This window comes from Hemiscyllium ocellatum (genome assembly GCF_020745735.1).
Source record: "Hemiscyllium ocellatum isolate sHemOce1 chromosome 27 unlocalized genomic scaffold, sHemOce1.pat.X.cur. SUPER_27_unloc_25, whole genome shotgun sequence".
NCBI classification, from domain to species: Eukaryota; Metazoa; Chordata; class Chondrichthyes; order Orectolobiformes; family Hemiscylliidae; genus Hemiscyllium; species Hemiscyllium ocellatum.
Genome location: NW_026867493.1, coordinates 117,606 through 140,899, shown reverse-complemented (window position 1 = coordinate 140,899; position 23,294 = coordinate 117,606). Strand labels below are relative to the sequence as shown.

At 45.2% G+C, this 23,294-nt stretch overlaps 1 protein-coding gene across 1 annotated transcript; it reads left to right on the top strand.

The window, feature by feature from the left end:
* The first annotated feature begins 5,509 nt into the window (after window positions 1–5,509).
* Window positions 5,510–18,945, top strand: LOC132807826 (gastrula zinc finger protein XlCGF7.1-like). The gene is made up of 2 exons (XM_060821810.1): window positions 5,510–5,611; window positions 14,710–18,945. Exon 2 carries the CDS (start codon window positions 15,109–15,111, stop codon window positions 16,030–16,032), a length of 924 nt encoding a protein of 307 aa, XP_060677793.1. The 5' UTR covers window positions 5,510–5,611; window positions 14,710–15,108; the 3' UTR covers window positions 16,033–18,945.
* Window positions 18,946–23,294: the final 4,349 nt, after the last annotated feature.

Genomic DNA, 23,294 nt, shown 5'->3' with positions numbered 1-23,294 from the left:
AGTGTGACATGAACCCAGGGTCTCGGCTGAGGCCATCCTCATGTGTTCTAAACTTGGCTATCAGCCTCTGCTCGGCCACTAGATCAAAGAGGGCTGAGGCACGAGAAAGGACGGGCGGGGGCACTGGTGGTGGTGGAGAAGGGAGAGAAATGGAGAGGGGCAGAGGTTGGGGAGTAGAGAATGACCGGGGTTCAGAGGGTTGGGGAGAGAATCGGGGTGCAGTGTGAAAAGGGGAGAAAGGGCAGGGGGCAGTGGGTGGGGAGAAAATGGACAAGGGGCAGAATGTGAAGCGAGAGACAGCACAAATCCCACCTTTCCCAGGACTGGTGTCAGTGTCCCGCGAACTGGAACCCACTCGTCCCATAGCAGATTTAAGGCAATCCTTTTTCAATATAAGCATGGCTAAGGCATATCATCCCTGCAGGCCATCACATCGACCTTCCCAACAGCATCCCACCCAGACCCACTCGATTAAGCCAGTTCCCAATGGCTATTTTCTGGTGAAGGGTTTTGCCCAAAACATCGAATATCCTGCTCCTCAGATGCTGCCTGACCTGCTGTGCTTTTCCAGCACACAGTCTCGACCCTAATCTCCAGCATCTGCAGTCCTCACCTTCGCACTGTAAGGGATGTATGTTATATTCTTAGTCTTTTAAATCTTTTAAAATCTTTTCCCCTCACCCTAAACCTATACCCTGTAGTTTTGGAATACCTCTACCCTGGGGAATGGACAGAAACATTGAGCAGCCAGACAAAATGCAAAAGGAATAACATGTCAAGGCACAGGGGAAAAACATTTCGACAAAAAATTGCTTTGGTATTTTTCTCTCGTATTCGCAGTTGGACACTTAAAATTTGTCATGATGTGGAGGTGCCCGTGATGGACTGGGGTGTACCAAGTTAAAAATCACACAACAGCAGGTTACAGTCCAATCGGCTTGTTTGGAAGCACTAGCTTTCGGAGCGCCGCTCCTTCATCAGGCGGTGGTGGAGTATAAGATCATAAATTCTGTGTCTTACGATCTTACACTCCACAATCACCCGGTGAAGGAGCAGCGCTCTGAAAGCTAGTGCTTCCAAATCAGTCTGTTGGACTATAACCAGGTGTTTTGTGATTTTTAACTTTAAAATTTGTAACAACTTCCTGCATACTGAGCATGCTCCGCGGTGTCAGCAAGCACTGCGCATGACCGCCGGTGTCAGCAAAACACTGCGCACATTCCTTGGTGCCCGCAGAAACTGTGCGTCAGCTCCTTTCCATTCACCAATGAAGAACCTTGGAGGACCGGAAAGAGACTGGTCCTCCTGCCAATCAGAGCCGGCCATTGTCGAAATGTGGAGATTGGACCGTGAGCTCTGAAGCTGCTGCTGCTCCTTCCTCTGTGAACTTTACCCCAGACTGTAACTTCCTTCCTCTGTCTAACTTTTGTAAGTACAACAGTCTGTTTATGACCACTTTTTCCATTTTTTGTTTCATTCTGGGGTTCAATTGTTTACATGCAGCAACTGAAAGGAAAGAGTGAATTGAGGCGTGGGGGAGGGGACAGACTCTGGAAAAGTTGATCCAGGTCTGTGTCTCAATTTGCAAACACATGGCAAATGAATTGACACAATCTAAAGCTTTTGATATTAAAAAACGCAGAGAAGAGGCGCATTGTTTAAATGGTGATTTGTTGAGATGTGACGGAAGTGAGATGATGGAGATCAGAGTTGAAAAGTGTGGCGCTGGAAAAGCACAGGAGGTCAGTCAGCAACTGAGGAGGAGGAGAGTCAATGTTTTGGGCACGAGCCCTTCATCAGGAATGATGTGTGGATGGACAGAGGGGCCTCAGCGTCCTTCTACACCAGTCACTGTCTGTTGTCAGACAGGAGCAGCAAGCAATCAGCAAGGCAAGTGATATATTAGCAAGAGAAGTTGGGTTCACAAGTGGCGATGTCTTCCTGCAGTTAGGTCAGTCATTGAATGTATTCAACGCTGAGTTCATTTGACTTTGAAGAACAAAGAAGTGGATGGGTATTGGGGAAGGTAAGAAACTGGTTTTAAGACCAGTATAGAACAGTTACAGAGTCATACAGCACAGAAACAGACCATTAAGTCCAACTAGTACATGCTGACTGTGTTCTGAAACTAAACTAGTCCCACCTGCCAGTGTTTGGTCCAGACTCTCTGAACCTTTCCTATTACAATTGCAACATTTAAGAGGCATTTGGATGGGTACATGAATAGGAAGGGTTTGGAGGGATATTGGCCGGGTGCTGGCAGGTGGGACTAGATTGGGTTGGGATATCTGGTCAGCAGGCACGGGTTGGACCGAAGGGTCTGTTTCCATACTGTACATCTCTATGACTCTATGTACTTATCCAAATGTCTTTTAAACACTGTAACTGTACCTGCATCCACCACCTCCTCTGGACATTGATACCACATGAGAACTATTCTCTGTCTTAAAATAAAAAGGTGCCCCTCGTGTCTTTTTAAAACGCCATCCCATACTCCTAATTTCTTCGTCTCCGCCGCATCTGCTCCCAGGAGGACCAGTTCCAATACAGTAAAACCCAAATGGCCACCTTCTTCAAAGACCGCAATTTCCCCCCAGACATGATCGATGATGCCCTCCACCGCATCTCATCCACTTCCCGCTCCTCCGCCCTTGAGCCCCGCCCCTCCAATCACCACCAGGACAGAACCCCACTGGTCCTCACCTACCACCCCACCAACCTACACCCGGACTAATCAACCCAACCACCCGTGGCTCAACACTTCCACTCCTCCTCCCACTCCACCAAGGACATGCAGGTCCTGGGGCTCCATCGTCAGACCATAGCAACACGATGGCTGGAAGAAGAGCACCTCATCTTTCGCCTAGGAACCCTCCAACCACAACGGATGAACCTAGATTTCTCCAGTTTCCTCATTTCCCCTCCCCCCACCTTGTCTCAGTCAAATCCCTCAAACTCGGCACCGCCTTCCTAACCTGCAATCTTCTTCCTGACATCTCCGTCCCCACCCCCTCTCCGGCCTATCACCCTCACCTTGACCTCCTTCCACCTATCGCATTTCCAATGCCCCTCCCCCAAGTCCCTCCTCCCTACCTTTTATCTTAACCTGCTGGACACACTTTCCTCATTCCTGAAGAAGGGCTCATGCCAGAAATGTCGATTCCCCTGCTCTTTGGATGCTGCCTGACCTGCTGCGCTTTTCCAGCGACACATTTTCAGTTCTGCAAGGAAGTGTACAAACAACTGAACAGGAACACGACAGGCAACTACCAGAAGATCTGACCAAAGAGCACAACCGTGAACTGACAGCATTCATCAAGACTTCTGGTCCAATCCTTCCAGAAGCTCAGCATCCACAGACGAGTTGAATCCGTGAACATGTCAGTATTCTACACCAGCATTCCTCACGATCATGGCATCACGGTAACAGCCTCAGTACTCAATACCAACAACTGCCAATCTCTGAGCACTGTCCTACAACTCATCCGCTTCATTCTCAACCACAACATTTTCACCTTTAACAACCAGTTCTTCATCCAGACACATGGAACAGCCATGGGGACCAGATTTGCACCCCAGTATGCCAACGCTTCATGCACAGTTTCGAACAAGGCTTTTTTTCTGCACAGGACCTCCAACCAACAATATACACTAGATATATGAATGACATTTCTTCCTCTGGACCCAAGGTGAGGAGTCACTGAAACAACGATCCTGTGGTATTAACAAGTTTCATCCCACCATCACACTCGTCACACTATTTAGTATCTGTCTCATTTTTGAACACATGCAGCTCTATCAAGGATGGATATCTCAGCACTTCTCTACACCGCAAACCCACGGATAACCTGACAGTGCTACACTTCTCTAGTGAAACATATTAAAACAGCCATTCCCTCTGGACAAGCCCTTCACATAAACAGGATCTGTTCAGGTGAGGAGGTACATGACAGACACTTTGAAGTACACAAACGTGCTCTCATTAGAACGGGGTACAATGCTCAACTCATCAACTGCCAGTTCCATTGTGTCACAGCAAGAAACTGTCATGACTTCCTTTAGGAGACGGACATAAGCTGCAACCAAAATGGTACCCTTTGTTGTCCAGTACTTCTCAGGAGCCGAAACACTACGCCACGTTCTTCGCAGCCTGCAACACATTATTGATGAGGATGAGCACCTCGTCAAGACCTTCCCCATGACTCCACTTCTCGCCTTCAAACAACCACTAAACTTTACACAGATAATTGTTCGCAGAAAACCACCTAGCCTTCAGGACAACACGATACAACTCTGTCACGGCAGATGATGAAAGACGTATCAGAGTGTTGACACGCTTACCACCATTACACATGGGGACACCACCCACCATGACTGCAGCAGGTACTCATGTGACTCAGCCAGCATTGTTTACCTCATACGTTGCAGGCAACGATGCCCTGAGACTTGGTATATTGGTGAGACCGAGCAGAGGCTACAGCAACAAATGAACGGACACTGCACAACAATCACCAGCCAGGAGTGTTCCCTCCCAGTTGAACCTTGGACCTTCGGGTGACCATCCTTCAAGGTAGACTTCAGGATAGGCAAAAAAGGAAAGTGGCTGAGCAGAGACTGATAGCCAAGTTCAAAACCCATGGAGGTGGCCTCAACCAGGACTGTGGGTTCATGTCACACTACAGATGACACCACTACACACTCTCTCTCTCTCTCACTCACTCACTCACTCACTCACTCACTCACTCACTCACTCACACACACCCTCACACAGACTTATACCCCATTATACTCTCTCACACACACATGATCACTCGGTTTCTCCTGCACGCACATACACACAAATTTGTGGGTTGAATTTGTACTTGCAGAATCGCATTTTATTTTGCAGAAAAACGCATAAACGTAAGATTCTGTAATACCACGATAGAAATAGAATCCGTCTGACCTAACATTGGGACACAGACAGACTTTAACTTAACACCTTCAATGCATTATCTGATTGAGATGACACCTATTGTTAAAAGCTATCTTGAGAACGTAACTTTTGAAAAGTTCTGGGATTTACAGATGTAGGAATCAAAACTAACATGGTCATTCTAAAAGATGGTAGAGGTCAGCTGAAGTTGTTTAATATTACATCTCATGACACTGCAATCCTGTTGCTATAAAGTCTGTGTGTTATGATTCTGCTCCACAACGAACCGATGAAGAAGCAGCGCTTAGAAAACTAGTGATTCCAAATAAACCTGTTGGACTAAAACCTGGCATTGTGTGAATTTTAACTTTGAAAATCTGTCAGTAATGCCAACATCTCCGTACTGCGCATGCTACTCGGTGTCAGCAACCCAGTGCGCATGTTCCACGGTGTCAGCAAAACATTACGCATACTCACGCAAAAGGCGGAAACACTCCGTGATCTTGTGTTGATGGACCAATGAGAAGCTCTGGAGGACCGGATGGAGACTGGTCCTCCTGCAAATCACAGCAAACCCATTGTCTGGATGCGGAAGTAGGACCATGAACTTCTGAAGTTGCTGCTGCTGCTCCCCTCTCTCTGAATGAAGATTGAGCTTCACCCCAGACTGCAACTTCCTTCCTCTCTCCAACATCTGTGAGTACAGCACGCTCTTTTCTCAACCCCTTTTCCATTCAGGAACTGAAGGGAAACGGAGTGAATCCAGGGAGGGGAGAGACTCTGGGAAAGTTAGTCCAGGTCTTTTTTCAATGGAAAATACAGGAGAATTGACATTTCAGGCTCGAGCCTTGCATCAGAAATTATGTGTGGATGTACAAAGGAGTCTCTGCGTCCTTCTAATCCAGTCAGTGCAAGTTGTCAGACAAGTGCTGCAAGTAGTGAACAAGGCAAGTGGGATATTAGCAAGAAGAATTGAGTTGAGAAGTGGGGACGCCTTCCTGCAGTTTGGGAGTAACTGAATATATCCAAGGCTGAGTTCATCTGATTTTCGAACAACAAAGAAGTGATGGTTATGGGGGAGGCAAGACCAGTACAAATCAGTTACAGAAACACACCCTTCAGTCCAACTAATCCACGCTGACTATGTTCTCAAACTAAACTGGACCCACCTGCCTGTGTTTAACCTATATCCCTCTGAATCTTTTATATTGGAGTCATAGAGATGTACAGCACAGAAACAGACCCTTCCGTTCAATTTGTCCATGCCTACCAGTTATCCTAATGTAGTCTATTTGCCAGCCCCGGGCCCATATCCCTTCTATTATAGACCAATCCAAATGCCTTTTTAAATTCTGTAATTATACCAGTCTCCACCACTTCCTCTGGCTGGTCATTTCATATATGCACTACTGTGTGAAAAGGCTCCCCTTAGAGGTTCACCTACCTCCCAACTCCTTTACTCAGTACTGTAATCGATAAAGGAAAGCATACCTTCAAGGAACTATGAACCTGCACTCCAAGGTCTCTTTGTTCAGCAATACACCCCAGGACCTTACCATGAAGTGTATAAGTCCTGCTCTGATTTGCTTTTCCAAAATCCAGTGCTTCACATTTATTTAAAATCAACTTCATCATTCATGTACTAATCCAAATGTCTTTTAAATGTTCTAACTGTATCTGCATCCACCCCTTTGTCTGGAAATTCATTCCACACACAAACCACTCTCTTGGGGGCGGAATAAATGGAGACCGTCATGTCCTTTTATAATCTTTCTCCTCTCTTTCTTTCAAAATTTGCTCCGTAGTCTTGAACTCCCAGCCTAGAGAAAGGATTTTGGCCATTCACCTCATCTATACCCCTCACGATTTTATAATCCTCCTCTGCTCCAGTGGAAAAAATTCCAGCCTGTTAACCTGAATGTAGGTATATTCATGGCAGGTCAGGCAGCATCCGAGGAGCTGCCTGACCTGCTGTGCTTTTCCAGCACCACTCTAATCTAGACTCTGGTTTCCAGCATCTGCAGTCCTTGTTTATACCCTTTAGATCATATCTACTTATGATCTGTTCAATGCTGGTGCAAACCTGACAGGCTAAATGGCCTATTCCTGCTCCCAATTTGCACACTCCTAGTCCAGGACAGCAAGAGACCATAAAACACAGGAGCAGAAATTAGGCCTCTCAGCCCACCAGGGCTGCTCCACTATTAGGTTCTGGCTGATCAGTTTCTCAATCCCATTCTCCCACTTTCTCCCTGTAACCCTCGACCCCCTTGATACTCAAGAACCATCTATCTCCATCTGAAATCTACTCCGTGACCTGGCCTCCACAGCCTTCTGTAGCAATGAATTCCACATATTCAACACTCACCGGCTGAAAATGTTTCACCTTATCTTTGTTCTAAAAGATATTCCTTTTACTCTGATGCGGTGCCCTCAGGTCCTAGACTCTCCTACCAATAGGAACATCTTCCCCTGAACTCTGTCCAGGCCAGTCAGAATTCTGTCCGTTTCAATTTGATCTCCATCTCCCCCGAGTGAGAGTCTGTTAATCAGGATGAACCACACCCTTCAGGATGAGTTACAGCAGGAATTAGGTTCAGCAAAGTCAGAATGGAGGAAGTGTGTGTGGGATGGAGATTCTCAGCTTTTAGGGGATGAGAGAGGAAACAAAGTTCAATATAAATTAGAATTGATCGGATGGGCTGATGGGTCAAGGAGTGGCAGAATGAGTTTAATTTAGATAAATGTGAGGAGTTTCATTTTGTAAGGCAAATCAGGGCACGACCTACATAGTTAAAGGGGAGTGTTGCTAAACAAAGTGTCCTTGGAGGTTCATAATTCCTTGAAAGTGGAATTGCAGGGAGACAGGATAATGAAGGCGGCATTTGGTACACTTTCCTTTATTGGTCAGAGCATTGAGTACAGGGGTTGGGAGGTCATGTTAGGCGACTTTTGGAATACTGTGTGCAATTCCAGTTGCCGCCCTCTGGAAGAATGTTGTGAAACTTAAAAGGATTCAGAAAAGCTTTACAAAGATGTAGGCAGAGTTGGAGGGTTTGAGCGATAGGAAGATGCTGAATACGCCAGAGATAATTTCCCTGGAGCATTGGAGGCTGATGGGTGGCCTTAAAGAAGTTTATAAGGGGTATGGATAGGTTGGACAACCAAACTCTTTTTCCCCATGGTAGGCGACTCCAAACCTAGAGGGCATAGGTTTCACGTGAAAGGGGAAAGATCTAAAACGGACCTGAGGGTCAACTTTTTCACACACGGGGTAGTGCATGTTTGGAATGAGCTGCCAGAGGAAGTGGGGAGGCTGCTACAATTACCCATCCAGATGCCTTTTAAACGTTGTATGTGAATAAGAAGGATTTAGAGGGATACAGGCCAAATGCTGGCAAATGGGATTAGATGAGTTTAGGATATCTGGTCAGCAAGGATGAGTTGGACCGAAGGCTGTGTTTCTGTGCTGTATGACTTCAATCATCTTGCGTGAAAGCAGAAGTGTTGTTGTGAAGAGTGGACTTTCAGAGCAGCTTTCAAAGATGTTTTGCCTTTACTGGAAGCAGAAGAAGTTACAATGAAATATTTAATTGATGAGACAGCAACTGAGTACATGAGTACTTCTAGGATTTTGGTGGAAAGTGGGAATTCATTGCGCTGTGGGGGTGAAGAGCTTTAAGGCTGACCAGCAGTAAGGACAGTGTGCTGATTGGGGTGCCCAGTGAAGGGCTAGGTGGATTTTTGAGTTAAACTGCTCATTTCTGTCAGCCTCCGATGTTTTGTTTCCAATGCTATCCATCAGGAGCGATGAATGAGTAACTGGTATTGTTAGCAGCCTTACGATTTACAGTACTGCAGGAATTGCATTATTTCATCAGCATTGTAAAGGTTACTGGCAGCAGCAGGAGGCGTGGGCTGTATTCACTAGAAATGATGAAGCATTTAGATAACATACATACAAGAGGGCGGGGGGGACTTGTCTTTTGATTTGCAGAAGGTGGGAGATTCTGGGAGCTGTGATCTGAGGCAAACACAACTGTGGTAAATCATAGAAGTCCTACAGTGTGGAAGCAGGCCAATCAGCCCATCAAGTCCATTCTGACCCCTCCAAAGAGCATCCTGCTCCCGCCCCCACCCCTCAGGGAATCAAGGGTAGTCGGGATAATGCAAGTAAGAAGAGCTGAGATGATGGATAGATCAGCCACGATTTTAATAAATGGTGAAGCAGCTCAACAGGCCCAATGGCCTACTCCTGCTTCTATTATGACAAAACTATAACCCTGCCTTTCCCATTGGCTAAGCCACCTAACCTGTACATCCCTGGGCACTATGGGCAATTTAGTAAGGCCAATCCAAATCAAGGTAGATAAGCAATGGAGTGATGTGGAAAATGGACATCAGAGAACAATAGAAAGGAACAAGGAGAATAAACGTACCAGCAATTAAAACTGGATTCAAAAGATTACAAACAATAAAACTAAAAGGTCAGTATCTGACTGTGTGCTTGTTATGAAGGGATAGAGGTACTGTACCTTGAAGAGAGTTAAAAAATCGAGCAGAACAACGTGTTCTAAACAAGATGAGAATGTAATATTTGGTCAACACAAATAGAGCAACTGGGTTGACATGAGGCACAAACAAATTTAAATTTGGCCAATCAGTTTAAAGTTTGCCCCAAAATACCAAAGTCCAATCAAGTTTGAATTAAGTGTTTTGATAATATTAACACCAATAAAATGATCCGATGTTTGGACTATAAAACCGGGCATTTCTGTGAGTTTTAAAATTCTCTGTTGGACGTAAAGAGTGAAGTTGTTAAATTTTTACTTTAAATATTTACCTTTGGGATAGTTCTTTGCCTCTTGAACTTTTACAGATTACTGCATGGGTTGAATCATCTCTATATTGCTGGTTTAATTTAGCAGAGGGGGTTACCCTGTGTCGTAATAGCGCTGCAACGTAACAAAAGTGAATGAATTGACTGCTCACATTGAAGAGAATAATTATGATCTGAGACTCCTTACAGAGACATAGCTTCAGGATGACAAGGATTGGATCCTAAATATTGAGGGCAGATGTGGCATTCAAGTCGAATGGGAAGCTAGGTAAAGGTAGAGGGTTGACACTGCTAACCAAAGTACTGACCATGGGGCAGTCTGGTGTCAGCTCGGATTTCTGGTTTCTTTGTCCTTGGTTGATCTTCCTGTACTCACACAGTTGTTGTCTGTTCTCAGCTGTGCTTCATTCCTCCTGAAGCTTTAACCTCCTTTGACACCTTCTGGAACAATAAATCATTCACTCAATCAAAGTCCACCCTACAATCTCCAAGCCTGTAAACCATCCAGACACAGAATCATAGTACCAGAAAATATAACAGAAAAGTGAAAAATTAGAATTAAATAGATGTTTGTGTTTGTTCATTGGCAAGTAAACTAGAAATAGGGGTCTCCCAGGATTCTTATAGTGCCCTAATTGAAGAATTCTCTCTCCCTTACATCTAAGTATTAGCACCCAGCTGTGATTTATAACAATATTTACATCAACAGAAATAAAGCATTTGTTATGCAATACAGTATGGAACTAGACTTTTTCTCTCTCTCATGTGCGCGACACACACACACACACACACACACACATACACACACACGTCTATGGGGTGTATTTGTATTTACAGATACATTGTGCATTTTGCTCAATACACAATCTGCAGGCAGACAATACATGAACTATTTTATAAATTCCACTTTGGAAATAGAACCAGTCTGACTGAAAAACTGGGATACAGACAGATTCTGGCCTCACACCTTTAATGCATTGTCTGAGTTGAGTTGTCATCTCTTCTAATAAAACCTTAAGTTATCTCGAGTAGGTGTCTGATCAGAAGTTCTGGGATTTACATATTAATGACACCAGCAACTCATTCTAAAAGATGAAAGACTTTACAATCCAGGGTTCTTCAATGTATCATTTCAGTGGCATGACTCTGTAATGTTTTGCTGTAAACTCCGTGTATTATGATCTTATACTCCACAACCACCTGAAGAAGGAGCAGCGCTCCGAAAGCTAGTGCTTCCAAATAAACCTGTTGGACTGGTGTCATGTGATTTTTATCTTTGCCCAGGTTAGGGTGGATTGGCCCTGCTAAATTACCCACAGTGTTCAGGGTTTTGCATGTGTGGGAGAATTGTTAGAAGCGATTTGATTCCACCTTCTCGTGACTATCTGTGTGAATTTTGGTATGTTCTCCCCCTTCTGTCTGCATGGGTTACCTCTGGGTGCTCTGGTTTCCTCCCACAGTCCAAACATCTGCAGTTTCAGATGGATCGGATTCTTATGGTACCAAACTTGAGGAATTCTCTCTCCCTTACATCTAACTATTAGTACCCAACTCTGATTTATAACAACATTTACAGAAATAAAGCATTTGTTATCAAAATAGACATAGAGACAAACAGCATAGACAACAACATTTGCTTTCTCTCATGCACGCACACATGCATATAAGTGTATAGGGTGAATTTGTATTTGCAGAATTATATTTTTACACACATAGAACATTACAGCGCAGTGCAGACCCTTCGGCCCTCAATATTGCATCGACCTGTGGAACCAAGCTGAAGCTCATCTAACCAACACTATTCCATTCTCGTTCAGATGCCTATCCAATGACCATTTAAATGCCCTTAAAGTTGGCGAGTCTACTACTATTGGAGGCAGTATGTTCCACACCTCTACTACTGAGTAAAGAAACTACCTCTGACCATCTGTCCTATATCTATCACCCCTCAATTTAAAGTTATATCCCCTCGTGCTAGCCATTGCCATCCAAGGAAAAAGGCATTCACTGTCCAACCTATCTAACTTTCTGATTATCTTCTGTCTCACTTAAGTCATCTTTCAACCTTCTCCCTAAAGAAAACAGCCGCACGCCCGTCAGCCTTTCCTCCTAAGACCGTCCCTCCATACCAGGTAACATCCGAGTAAATCTCCTCTGAACCTTTCCCAAAGCTTCCACATCCTTTCTATAATGCGGTGACCAGAACTGTACGCAATACTCCAAATCTGGCTGCACCAGAGTTTTGTACAGCTGCAGCATGATCTCATGGTTCTGAAACTCAATCCCTCTACCAACAAAAGCTAACACACCGTATGCCTTCTTAACAGCCCTATCAACCTGGGTAACTTTCAAGGATCTACGTACTTGGAAACAGAGGTCTCTCTGCTCATCTACACAACCAAGAATCTGACCATTAGCCCAGTACTCTCATTCCTGTTGCTCTTTCCAAAGTGAATCACCTCACACTTTTCCACATTAAACTCCATTTTGAACCTCTCAGCCCAGCTCTGCAGCTTATCTATGTCCCTCTGTAACTGCCAACATCCTTAGTCAGTATGCACAACTCTACTGCCTTTAGTGTCATCTGCGAATTTACGAACCCACCTTCTATGCCCTCATCCAGGTCATTTATAAAATGAAGAAGAGCAGTGGACCCAAAACAGATCCTTGTGGTACCTCACTAGTAACTGAACTCCAGGATGAATATTTCCCATTAACCACCAACCTCTGTCGTCTTTCAGCTAGCCAATTTCTAATGCAAAACTTTGATTTGTTCAAAAAATGCGCAAAATGCTGGCAGTCAATGCAGGCAGTGAATGCATATAATATTTTGTAAATTTCACTTTGGAAACCGAACCTGTCAGATTCAAAATTGGGATACAGACTGACTGTGACCTCGTACCTTTAATGCATTGTCTGAGCTGAGATGTCACCTTTTGTTACAAACCTTAAGTTATCTCGAGAAGGTGATTTGTTAGAAGTTCTGAGATTTACATATTAATGATCCCTACAACCCATTCTGAAAGATTACAGACTGATGGTTTGCCACGTCTGTATGTTGAGTTTCTCTCTGGTGTTGGTGTCAATGCCTTGACCCCGGGTCTGGTCGTTTCTAAAGACGCTGTAGTGAAGGTTTATCCTGAATTTAGACAGTTTTTCTTTGCTTCCCAAAATCAGATCTGCTCACACTGAGCAGTATCCCAATGTTGTGAAAGATGTTAACTTTCAGGTAGAGTTATTCAAAAGAGATGTTTTTACTTTTTTGGCCCTGTAAGATCCTGAATTAGCACCCTTCAGGAGAATTAGAGTGGAGTGAGAATGGATGGGGGGGGGGCGGTGGGATGGTGCTTTCAATTTTGTAGAATAACAAACGAAAAGATTGTTCTACAGAAAAAGAATTGCTTGTTGTGAATTTCTACCCTGGACTGATGTGAAAGTGGAGATTTGAGACCGCCCAGGGAATCCCTTGTGGACTCAGACCTGTAAAGCCTCTCTCTTGGTTCGTCCCGGAAATCGAACTGTTTGGAAGTCTGGAATAAAATCCTGTTATGGACAGTTTAGTATAATTTTAGTTATCCCCTTTATTCACTAATAGCATCACTGTGACAACATAACATTGATACCTATAAGCTAAACTAACTAGGTTCTAATAATCTAGGGGAGTAGGTTACCAGCTGTCCAGATGCCCAGCAGGTGACTCCAATGTATTGATACAAAGTGGCTTCCTTTCTACAAAAGTTTGAAAAAGGAATTGCATGTTCTTAATTAGACAGATAACAGTGAAAGACAATAATTCATAAGGAAGAAAAGCTCATTGACAGATCTGTGAAGCTTGACTAATCACTCCTACAGGCCCGAAGCCATTCGTCAGGTGGGAAAAACAGCTGAGTTAGGCGCCTGCGAGCGAGATAAACTCCTCTCATAAAGAGGTCCCAGTCTCAGCTAATTGGAGAGTTCACAAGATAACCTCGCACAGCTCACATGTCAGATACAGTTGTTTTATAAAACAGCTTCTTAGTAAGGAGGGCAAATGTTCAATCATAAAATGGCTTCCCGACACATTGTGCAAGAATCTCTTCAATATCCGACCTAGAATAAATTTCTAAGCTGGGAGCAGACTCCTGCTTTTTAAGCCCTAAATCATTCTGTCCCTGAGGCGGAGATGTTACCGTGAGGTTTCATTTCAACTGATTCATTCGTCTTCGAATGAAACATGCCTTCTTTTCAAGTTTGTGATTGAAATTCGAATAAGACATAAGATCTGATTAGTTAGAATTGATAGTGGGGCGGTCTGTAAAAACAGCAAGTAAGTTAAAGTTTTATCAATATTTCCTTTTACAGAGTTTGCATTTCATAACCAGAATTGGCTACTCAAAAGCACCAAAAAGTCTCGAAGCGCAATTAAATTTAATCCATAGCAGCTAAGCACTAAGAGTTAATTTTCTACTGGATTCAACAGCCTCAGCACTAAAATGGTGTCCTTTTGAACTCTCAGGTCAGGGTTTTGTAACAGCAAAGATTTATTTTCTCTGGGACTGCCCTGCTTGCAAGGGGTATAAGAATCCATTATAATTGACAGCAACTGACCGTTAATTACAAAGTTTTTAATAGTACCGAGTTTCGTTTCAGGGTCAGAATCAAACACGGTCATTAATTTCACAAGGGAATGACCGTGAATGTTATCACTTGGTGTCCTGTTCATACAGACTCACTGATGCTAAGGCAAACGTTCTTAATTGTCTTACAGCATCCTGTTATCACTTGGTAAGCCCAGGTGTCCCTATCTTTTGCATTCTTTCAGATCCCCCCTTTTCTGAGCCTTGCTGTCTATTTTCTAGTGCAGTAAATGTGTTCTATAATTCAGCATTACATTTAGTCTAAATGTTTAAAGACAAGTTTTAAGGCTATAGACCTTCTCAGTGACAATGATGACTTTTGTAATCTCTTTTTACAGAGTATTTGATCTGAAAACTGAAGTTTAAAAATCAACAGATGAAGGGCTTATGCCCAAAACACTGACTCTCCTGCTCCTCAGATGCTGCCTGACCTGCTGTACTTTTCCACACTTTTTGACTCGGACTCCCAAGCGTCTGCTGTCCTCAATTTCAAGTCAATGTCTGACAGTCGTTCAGTCCTTTGGGCCTGTAACGAGTTTTGACTAAGATTCTGTGAGAAAGAGCAAAGTTTTTTGGTCCCTGTTTCAGTACGTTTTCAGCATCAGTGGGACTGAATGAGAGACCCGACTGTTACTGCACACTGAGTGTGGAACCTAAAACAGTTATCCAGCCTGGAAAGAGGAATTCACGGTGGGGAGGGACTGTACACGTGTTTGTGTACCGCTGAAGCTTCAGCCATGGAGAAACCCGAGGAATCCCTCCCCGTGGAGAAATCTTGGAAGTGTGGCGACTGTGGGAAAGGCTTCCATGTCCCGTCTGTCCTGGAGGCTCATCGGCGCAGTCACACTGGGGTCAGGCCATTCTCCTGCCCTGAGTGTGGGAAGGGATTCAGCAGTTCCTACACCCTGCTGAGGCACAGACGGGTCCACACAGGGGAGAGGCCCTTCAGCTGCCCAGAGTGCGGGAAGGCCTTCAGCAATTCCTCTGACCTACTGAAGCACCAGCGGGTCCACACCAGGGAGAGACCATTCGCCTGCCCAGAGTGTGGGAAGGAGTTCAGCAGTTCCTCCGCCTTGCTGACCCACCGGCGGGTCCACACGGGGGAGAAGCCCTTCAGCTGCCCCAAGTGTGGGAAGGCCTTCACCCAGGCCTTTTCCCTGCTGAGGCACCAGAGTGTCCACACCGGGGAGAGACCATTCGCCTGCCCAGAGTGCGGGAAGGGGTTCAGCGATTCCTCTGCCCTGCTGACCCACCGGCGGGTCCACACAGGGGAGAGGCCTTTCAGCTGCCCTGAGTGTGGGAAGGCCTTCACACATGCCTCCAACCTGCTGACCCACCGGTGGGTCCATACCAGGGAGAGGCCCTTCAGTTGCCCCGAGTGTGGGAAGGCCTTCAGCAATTTCTCCCACGTGGTGATCCACCGGCGGGTCCACTCCGGGGAGAGGCCATTCACTTGTCCTGAGTGCGGAAAGGCCTTCAGCAATTCCTCTAACTTACTGAAGCACCAGCGGGTTCACACCGGCGAGCGGCCCTTCAGCTGCCCTGTGTGTGGGAAGGCCTTCACCCAGTCCTGCAACTTGCAGAGGCACCAGCGGGGGCACCAGCGCTCCCAACAATCGGATTCTGCCGGTGAGGCTGCTGTGGGTCACCCCCAGGACTGAACCTCCTGCCCAGTCTGACAGTGGGAGAGTTGGTGGGCTTGTTTTGTTTTCTGCTGGACAGCACCCACTCCCACGGTGGCTCAGTGGTGAGTAGCATTGCCTCCCAGTGCCAGGGACCTGGCTTTGATTCCACTATTGGGGCAACTATCTGTGTGGCGTTTGTACATTCTCCTCTTGTGCCTGTGTGGGTTTTCTCTGGGTGTTCCGGTTTCCTCCCACAGTCCAAAGGTGTGCAGGTAGGGTGGATTGGCGAAGCTAAATTGTCCCAGTGTTCAGGGATGTGTCGGTGTGGTGTATTAGTCAGGGGAAATGTCGAGTAATAGGGTAGGGAAATGGGTCTGGGTGGGTTACTCTTCAGAGGGTCAGTTTGAATTGTTGGGCTGAAGGGCCTGTGTCCACACTGTAGGGATTCTGTGATTCTATGAACGCTGCTGCTCGTTGAGCCCGGGACTGCGCATTCCCACTGAAATAATCTGCACAAACCTAAGCCTGCAAGGCCATTGGAGCAGAAGTTAGGCCATTCAGCCCATCGAGTCTGCTCTGCCATTCGTTAGAGACACAAATAAACTGCAGATGCTGGAATCCAGAGTAGGCAAGCAGGAGGCTGGGAGAACACAGCAAGCCAGGCAGCAGCAGCAGTGAAGTCAGTGTTTCAGGTCTTAACCCAAATCATTGACTTCTCTACCAGAAATGATTTACCAGGATGTTGCCGAGATGTTGAATAGACTGGGGCTGTTTTCGCTGGAGTGCCAGAGGTTGAGGGTTGACCTTATGGGTTTATAAAATCATGAGGGGTATGGATAGGGTAAATAACAAGGTCATTTCCCTGGAGGTTGCGCAGTCCAGAACCAGAGGGTTTATGGTGAGAGGGGAAAGATTTAAATGGGACCTAAAGGGCAACCTTTTCATCCAGAGGGTGATGCATGGATGGAATGAGCTGCCAGAAGAAGTGGTGGAGGCTGGTACAATGGCAGCTTTTAATTGGCATCTGGATGGGGACATGAATAGGAATGGTTGAGAGGGATATAGGCCAAGTGCTGGAAACCGACCCTTTGGTCCAACTCATTCATTCTGACCAGAAATCCTAAATTAATCTCGTCCCATTTGCCAGCACTTGGCTTGTATCCCTCTAAACTCTTCCTGTACATACACCCATCCAGGTGCCTTTCGATTAGATTCCCTGCAGCTTGGAAACAGGCCCTTCGGCCCAACAAGTTCTCACCGACCCTCCGAAGAGTAACCCACCCTAACACTACAGGCAACTTAGCATGGCCAATTCACCGAACCTGCACATCTTTGTGACTGTCGGAGGAAACCCACGCAGACATGGGGAGAGTGTGCAAACTCCACACACAGTTGCCAGAGGCTGGAATCGAACCTGGGAACCCTAGTGCTGTGAGGCAGCAATGCTAACCACTGAGCCACCATGCCACCCAAGGCTTGTGCATGTTGACATTGTCCCAGCATCCACTACTTCCTTTGGCAGCTCACTGCATCCATGCACCGCCCTCTGTATGAAAAAGTTGCCCCTCGTGTCCCTTTTAAAATGTTTCTCCTTTCACTTTAAACCTATTCCCGCTAGTCCTGGACTCACCCAACGCAGGGAAAAGACCTTGACTATTTATCCTATCCGTGCCACTCATGGCTTTTTAGACCTCGATAAGGCAACCCCTCAGCCGCTGAGACCCCAGGGTAAAAAACCCCAGGGTAAACAACCCCAGCTTATTCAGCCTCTCCCTTTCCCTCCAAACCTTTCCTACTCATGCACTTATCCAAATGTCTTTTAAATGTTGTAATTGTGCCCATGTCCACCAATTCCCCTGGAGGTTCATTCCACACGTGAACCACACTCCCCACATGTCTTTTTGTCAATCTCTCTTCTCTCACTAAGTATGTGCCCCCTGGACTTGAATCTCCCACCCTAGCGAAGAGACAATTACCATTAACCCTATCTATGCCCCTCATGATTTTACAAAACTCACCTCTCAACCTCCTCTGCTGCAGCGGAAAAAAAATCCAGCCTTAATTCCAATTCGCTAATAATAGTGCAGCAATGATTTCAGGTCTTTGTGTGTGTCAAGGATCTCTCCTTTCTAAGCCAAGGCAGTACTTCTTAAGTTCACCTGACCTTAAAATGAATGGTGCCCTATTCATTTAAAATGTGTGTTTTCTGGACAAATTCAGTCCTGGTGGGGAAATAGCCTGTGGCGTCTTATTCTGGTAGGCTGCTTCTGACCAGGTTTAGATTAGATTAGATTACTTACAGTGTGGAAACAGGCTCTTCGGCCCAATAACAAGTCCACACCGACCCTCTGAAGAGCAACCCACCCAGACTCATTCCCTCTGTACCTAACACTACAGAAAATTTAGCACGGCCAATTCACCTGACCTCCACATTTGTGGACTGTGGGAGGAAACCGGAGCACCCGGAGGAAACTCACACAGACACGAGGAGAATGTGCAAACTCCACACAGACAGTTTGTATTCTCTGTTTTAAGATGTAGGAGTAGAACTTCACAATAAAAGATGAATGCAGCCTTTATTCATGACTCATTATTAAAGACACTTTCTGCATTTACAGATGTGATTCAGAAGCTTCTACAAATGAATCTTTAATGTCAGATAGTCAGGATTTTGAGAGTCACTGTGGCTGTGTCACAGCACAGGTGAGGACTCTTTCAGACAGAAGGAATCATGCAGAAAACTCTCCCACATCAGATGAACAAAACCAACATGTTTGTAACAAGTTGTGAAACTTGAAAGGGTTCTGAAAAGATTGACAAGTGTGTTGGTTGGGTGGGAGGATTTGAGCTACAGGAAGATTGAATAGGCTGGGGCTATTTTCACTGCAACATCGGAGGCTGAGGGGTGACCTCAGAGATTTATAAAATCCATGAGGATCTTTTAGGCAGAGGTATCCCAGGAGTGATAAATCTGGCCAAACCACAAGGTCGTTTCCCCTGGGTGGGGGAGTCCAGAACTAGAGAGCAGAGGTTTGGGGTGAGAGGGGAAAAGTTTAGAAAGGACCTCAAAGGGACAAGTTTTCTCACACAGGGTGGTGCATGTACAGAAAGAGCTGCCAGAGGAAGTGGTGGAGGCTGGTACAATTACAACATTTAAAAGGCATCTGGATGGGTATATGAGCTAAATGCGGACAAATGGGAGTAGATTAAATTTTGGATGTCTGGTCAGCAGAGACGAGTTGTACCGAAGGGTCTGTTTCAGTGCTGTACATCTCAACGATTAGGTCCCTCGGGTTCACACAAAAAGAATCTGTCAGTAATGTTGGGTTTCAGAGTTCGCTTGAAGCAATGTGGTATCTTTTAGAGACTTCGAGTCAAAAGAGATGCACAGCAGGGAAACAGACCCTTCAGTCCAACTCGTCCATGCTGACTGCATATCCTAAGTTAATCTCATCCCATTTGCCAGCACCTGTCCATATCCCTCCAAACTCTTCCTATTTATGTTCCAATCCAGATGCCTTTTAAATGTTGAAATTGTACCAGCCTCCACCACTTCCTCTGGCAGCTCATTCCATACATACACCACTCTCTCTGTGAAAAGGTCTCCCCTCAGGTCCCTTTTAAATCATCATAAACCTCTAGTTTTCGATTCCCCACCCTGGGGAAAAGATTTTGTCTATTTACCCTATCTGTGCCTCTCAATTTTATAAACATCTACCAGGTCACTTCTGAATCAGAACCTCTGCCTTTTACAACCTCTCTTCAAGAAAAAAACCAACAACAACATCATCTTAAAGGAGCAGCATTGTCACAACAGAGAGCACCTGAACTGAAACATTTGTACTGAAAGGCCATACAGTTAGCAGGCTAAGACAACAGTTTTTCAATTTAGCCAATCAATTTAAACCAGGCCCTTTGGCTTCCAAAAACCTGTTAAATTTCAATCTGATGGTTTTGAAAACAGAGGAACAATCCTATCATAAAAAAGAAAGATATGTCATCAAGGGTACAAAAGAAAGGGGCAGTTGGACAGAAGCCTGAGCTAAACAAGGAACAAAGAAAGCTACAGCATGGGAACAGGTTCTTTGGCCCTCCAAGCCTGTGCCAATCCAGATCCTCGATCTAAACCTGTTGCCTATTTTCTAAGGATCTGTATCTCTCTGCTCCCTGCCCTTTCATGTATCTGTCTAGATACATCTTAAATGACACCACCATGTCCGCCTCTACTACCTCCAGTGGCTATGTGCTCCCGGCACCCACCAGCGTCTGCATAAGGAACTTGCCACGCATATCTCCCTTAAACATTTCACTTTGAACTTGTGACCCCCCGATAGTAATTGAGTCTCCCACTCTGGGAATAAAAGCTTCTTGTTCTCTACTTCGATTAGATACACTACAGTATGGAAACAGGCCCTTCAGCCCTACAAGTTCACACCAACCACTTGAAGAGTAACCCACCCAGACACATTCTCCTCCCCTTTATTTACACCTGACCTGGCAATTTAGCATCACCAATTCACTTGACCCACACATCTTTGGATTGTGGGAAGAAACTAAATCACCTGGAGGACAATCAGAGACAGGGAGAATGTACAAACTCCACACACTCGCCCAAGGGGGAATTAAACCCAGAGCCCTGGTGCTGTGAGGCAGAAGTGCTAACCACTGAGCCACCACGCCTAATCTAATCTAATCCTAATCTACTCAACCTCTCCTCACAGCTAGCGCCCTGTTTACCAGGCAACATCCTGGTGAACCTCCTCTGCACCTTCTCTAAAGCATCCACATCCTTTCAGAAACGTGGCAACCAGAACTGTAAGAAGTATTCCAAATGTGGCCGAACCAAAGTCCTATACAACTGTAACATAACCTGCCAACCCTTGTACTCAATCCCAGGGAAGGAAAGCATTCCATCTGCCTTCGTGACCACTCCATTGACCTGTGTTGCCACGTTCAGGGTACAATCGACTGAACACCCAGATCTCTAACTCCCCCTCGCGAGAGCTAAGAGTCCTCAGTTCTATTGAGAGAGGGAAATTGGCTGTCAGTCATCTCTGTATTAGAGAATGTATCATTTAAAAAATACTGAGAACAGCATTCCTGACAGAAGATTCAACAGAAGGCAGCACAGAGTATTCCAAAAGACACGTAACCTGGGTGTAATCTGAGAGACTAAATTAGATTTTTTGTTACGAGAGGGAATCATATTTATTGGATCAGCATATCACGTGAAACTTGTTTTATTCTGGAACAGTCAGTAGTTAGAAGGGATTTATTAGGTTTGTTAATCGTTTAGTTCATTCGTTCACTGTTACTGTTGGATAAATAAATGGATTTTTGTTGATTTTAAAGTGTCAGGGATTTATTTTTAAACATTAGAGCAGGTTACACCACTTTTCACATTAACTTTACAGATTATAGGGCGATGCACTTCTCTTTGGGTGTTTCGGTTTGAGATCGCTGATGGGGTGGTGTCAGCTTTCACTTTCTAACAGTATTGACGTGATGTCATGCTGAATGCAGTGGAGTCAATATTAATCCCAGCGTCTTGCTCTGGTTGTGGGTGAATCGCCTTAATTTGGCCACTGACTCAGAAACAACACACAGAACCAACTGCTGAAACAATGATTCACACTTCATTGCACAGAGCAACCAAAACTAACAACCCTCAAGTAAGCAAGTTCAGCCTCACCGCTGCCACCCTCCCCCCACCCCGGCTATCACCTGAGTGCTGGCAGAATTTAACCGAGTTTCCATCGACAGTGCCCATCTCTGGAAGCGTCAAGGGGTTTGACGCAACATTGTTCTTCCAATACTGCTGCTGCATCGTTCTGGAACGAGAACTTAGAACAATACAGCACAGTTCAGACCCTTCAGCCCTCGATGTTGTACCAGCCTTTTATCCAACTTGAAGATGAGACTAGTCTGCACACCCCTCAATTTACTGCCGTCCATGTGCTTGTTCAGCAGTCGCTTAAATGTCCTTAAATGTATCTGACTCTCATTCTAACCCTGGAAGTGAATTCCATGCACCTATCATTCTGAGTAAAAAACCTACCTCTGACATCTCCCCTAAACCTTCTTCCAATTACCTTAAAATTATGCCCCGTCATGACAGACATTTCTGACCTGGGGAAAATATCTCTAGCTATTCGTTCTATCTATGCCTCTCAACACATAGTACCCCTCTATAAAGTCACCTCTCATCCTTCTTCGCTCCAATGAGAAAGGCCCTAGCTCCCCCAAACTAAGACATACCCTCCATTCCAGGCAGCATCGAGGTAAATCTCCTCTGTACCGTCTCTCAGCTTACACATCTTCCTGTTGTGGTTCTGTTCGCCGAGATGGGAATTTGTGTTGCAAACGTTTCGTCCCCTGTCTCGGTGACATCCTCAGTGCTTGGGAGCCTCCTGTGAAGCACTTCTGTGATGTTTCCTCTGGAATTTTCCCTACACATCTTCCCTAAAATTAGGTGACTAAAAGGGAACACAATATTCCAAGTGTGATCTAACCAGTACTCCATACACCTGCAGCATAACCTTGCAGCTCTAAAGCTCAATCTCCCTGCTAATGAAAGCCAACACACTGTACACCTCCGTAACAACCTTATCAACCTGGGTGGCAACTTTGAGCGATCTATGGACTTGGGTTCCAAGATCCCTCTGTTCCATCACACTGTCAAGAATCCTGCCTTTAACCCCATAGGCTGAACAAACAGAGGAGTTTGGTGAAATGAGAATCATTAGATAAATGTTATTGAGCGAACTGATGGTGCTATGGGCTGGCAAATCTCTGGGTACAGGTGGACTTCATCAGAGAATTTTAAAAGGTGGCTAATGAGTTCATATTTGCATTAATGTTAATTTTCCAAGACTTATTAGATTCAGGCAAGTTTTCCTCAGACTGGAGAGTAATATATTTCATACTTCTGTTCTAGAAGGGAAAGGTACATCATGGAAAATGGGTCCCTTGAGTCCATGGCAATTAAACATTTGTTTTTGAATCAACTAAGGAGATTATAACCACATGTCAAAAAACTCGTGGTAATTGAAAAGAATCAGCATGCTAATATGAAAACAAAATGCTGTTTCACCAATTTATTAATAGGTTTCTGAGAGTGTGGAAAGAGACCATTTGGCCGATCAAGTCCTGCACCAACCCTCAAGTGCATCCCACCCAGATCCAGACTGCCACCCTACTCCCATAACCCTGCATTTAGCATGGCTAACTCACCTAGTTTGTACATCCAATGACATTAAGCAATCCAGCATGGTTAATCCACCCAACCTACACATCTT

Coding starts and splice junctions, on each gene's coding strand:
- LOC132807826 (XM_060821810.1), top strand. CDS start 15,109: ATGGAGAAACCCGAGGAATCCCTCCCCGTGGAGAAATCTTGGAAGTGT.